Source organism: Octopus bimaculoides, chromosome 1 (genome assembly GCF_001194135.2).
Source record: "Octopus bimaculoides isolate UCB-OBI-ISO-001 chromosome 1, ASM119413v2, whole genome shotgun sequence".
Taxonomy (NCBI): Eukaryota; Metazoa; Mollusca; class Cephalopoda; order Octopoda; family Octopodidae; genus Octopus; species Octopus bimaculoides.
Genome location: NC_068981.1, coordinates 198,651,083 through 198,653,255, shown reverse-complemented (window position 1 = coordinate 198,653,255; position 2,173 = coordinate 198,651,083). Strand labels below are relative to the sequence as shown.

The window sequence follows — 2,173 nt, the reverse complement described above, 5'->3', positions numbered from 1 at the left end:
CTTGTAGAACTATATTCATAAAAAAAACATAGAACTATATTATCCCCCTGAAATTTGAGAAACAAACCACTTTTTTCTTTAAAAACTTCATTGCATGAGATTGATAGCATGAAATTCCCCGAAGTGAGCTCTGTTACTTAAGTTTATTAGAAAAATAGTTTGTTTTTAAAATAAAGAAGATAATGATACTTAACCCAATATTTTTTCATGAAATTTTATGTCAATACTTTTTTTATATAAATTTCTGTTGCAGGGGAGCAAAACTATGAAATGTGTCCTGCTTTCTTCTATGAAATGTGTCCTGCTTTCTTCTATGAAATGTGTCCTGCTTTCTTCTATTATTGAAGCTTAGATAAATATATTTTGATTTTAAAATAAAAAAAAAGTTATTCAGATCTAAATTTGATTGGTGGCGTTGCTTACTCTCCTGTAACATTGCTACAAATTTTGATGTAAACCTTTTTTTCTACTGGACCAAATCTCGATATTTTTATGCCAAAATGTAGCTAGGGACCAGTCCTCTGCAAAAATGTTGGCAGTTTTCAATTTGCTTAAGAACTGAATTAACGACAAATTTCTGAAGATGATGCTTGTGAGTAAATTATGGCCTTAAGAATATTATTCAACTACGTTAGTAGTTGAATGATATATATATCACCCATGCTAGCATGGGTGATGGACGTTAAACAATGATGATGATGATGATGATGATGATGATATATATATATCGACCACAGGACTTATTCTTTGTAAACCTAGTACTTATTCTATCGGTTTATTTTGCCAAACTGCAAAGTTACGGGGACGTAAACACACCAACATCGGTTGTCAAGCGATGGTGGAGGAACAAACACACACATACACACACACACACATATATGATGGGCTTCTTTCAGTTTCCATCTCCACTCATAAGGCTTTGGTCAACCCGAGGCTATAGTAGAAGATACTTGCCCTAGGTGCCATGCAGTAGGACTGAACCCGGAACCATGTGGTTGGGAAGCAAGCTAATTACCACACAGCCACTCCTGCGCCTATATGCATGTGTGTGTGTGTGTGTGTGTGTGTGTGTATGTAACTTCAGGAATAGTAACTTACTTTTGTGTCTTCAGTAGCAGTAAAATATATTTTCCCGTTGATCCACTTGTTTCCTTGGTTCCCAGATCTTGTAAACAGTTTTGTCGATGTTTTGCCCTTCACTATTTTATTGACAGAAAGTGAGCCCATATTATGGCCATACATGTGGAACCAGAATGACAAACAGTGAACGCCTGCCTTCAGAGTTGGTGTCCTGATTTTCGCAACAGACCCAGCATTTAATGAAGCCTCGGAATACAGGAAGTAACCTGGCAAGAAAGAAGCAAGAAGAATTTACAAGATGTGTGTGTGGGTGTGTGTGTGTGTGTGTGTGTGTGTGTGTGTGTGTGTGTGTGTGTGTGTGTGTGTGTGTGTGTGTGTGTGTGTGTGCAAACTAAAGGTGATAAGGGAGATGTGGAATGCTTCTAAGCAATGCAGAGATACATGTTGGAAAACCTCTGTATATTTCAAGCACAAAGGGCCATCTTCAGATGGATATGAAGTAATGTGTGCCCATCCAGCTATGCAAAATGGCAGGATTTATGGAGATACACATTTCGTTGATTTATCTTCCTGTAGATAGGCCTTCGTGTCCAAAATTTAAAGGTTTCTCAACTTTCATCTCTCCTTTGTTAGAAACGCTCTTCATTTCCCTTTTCATCCATTATTCTGCTTCTGTACTACAATGCTTCAAGTGAACTGCAACACTCTTCTTTCATACATATATTTACATGATGATGGCTGCAGAAGACCATTGCTGACCTTCAGGAACATTGTGCACTCTAAGATATGGGGGGAAAAATCAGTACATATTGAGCAGAGATCAGCAATGCCTGTGCAGAGTTTTAGGTCCAATAAGGCTTGCACAACACCTCACAGACCCTGTTCACTCTATTGGCATTATCCAGAGACAAGCCGGAGCAAGATGTCTGGTGCCAATATGTGTCGCAGGGTCAGGGTCCAAGTTCCCAGATTTTGCTCCAAGTTCTATGCTGCTGGTGAGATGCTAGCAGTTCAGACACGTTCGGTTGAGGAAGATGTAGTCAGGAAGAAAAGAGAAAAGTAAAAACACAAAGAATCTAATGTAAATAACGAT

The 2,173-nt window shown here is 38.4% G+C and overlaps 1 protein-coding gene across 1 annotated transcript in view; it reads right to left on the bottom strand.

The window, feature by feature from the left end:
- LOC106872756 (hatching enzyme 1.2) overlaps nucleotides 1-2,173 on the bottom strand; it is a 19,700-nt gene that overhangs the window by 2,088 nt on the left and 15,439 nt on the right. The window contains exon 10 of the mRNA XM_014919848.2: nucleotides 1,099-1,346. Within this exon, the coding sequence (XP_014775334.1) occupies nucleotides 1,099-1,346 (248 nt within the window). The remainder of the gene's footprint in view (nucleotides 1-1,098; nucleotides 1,347-2,173) is intronic.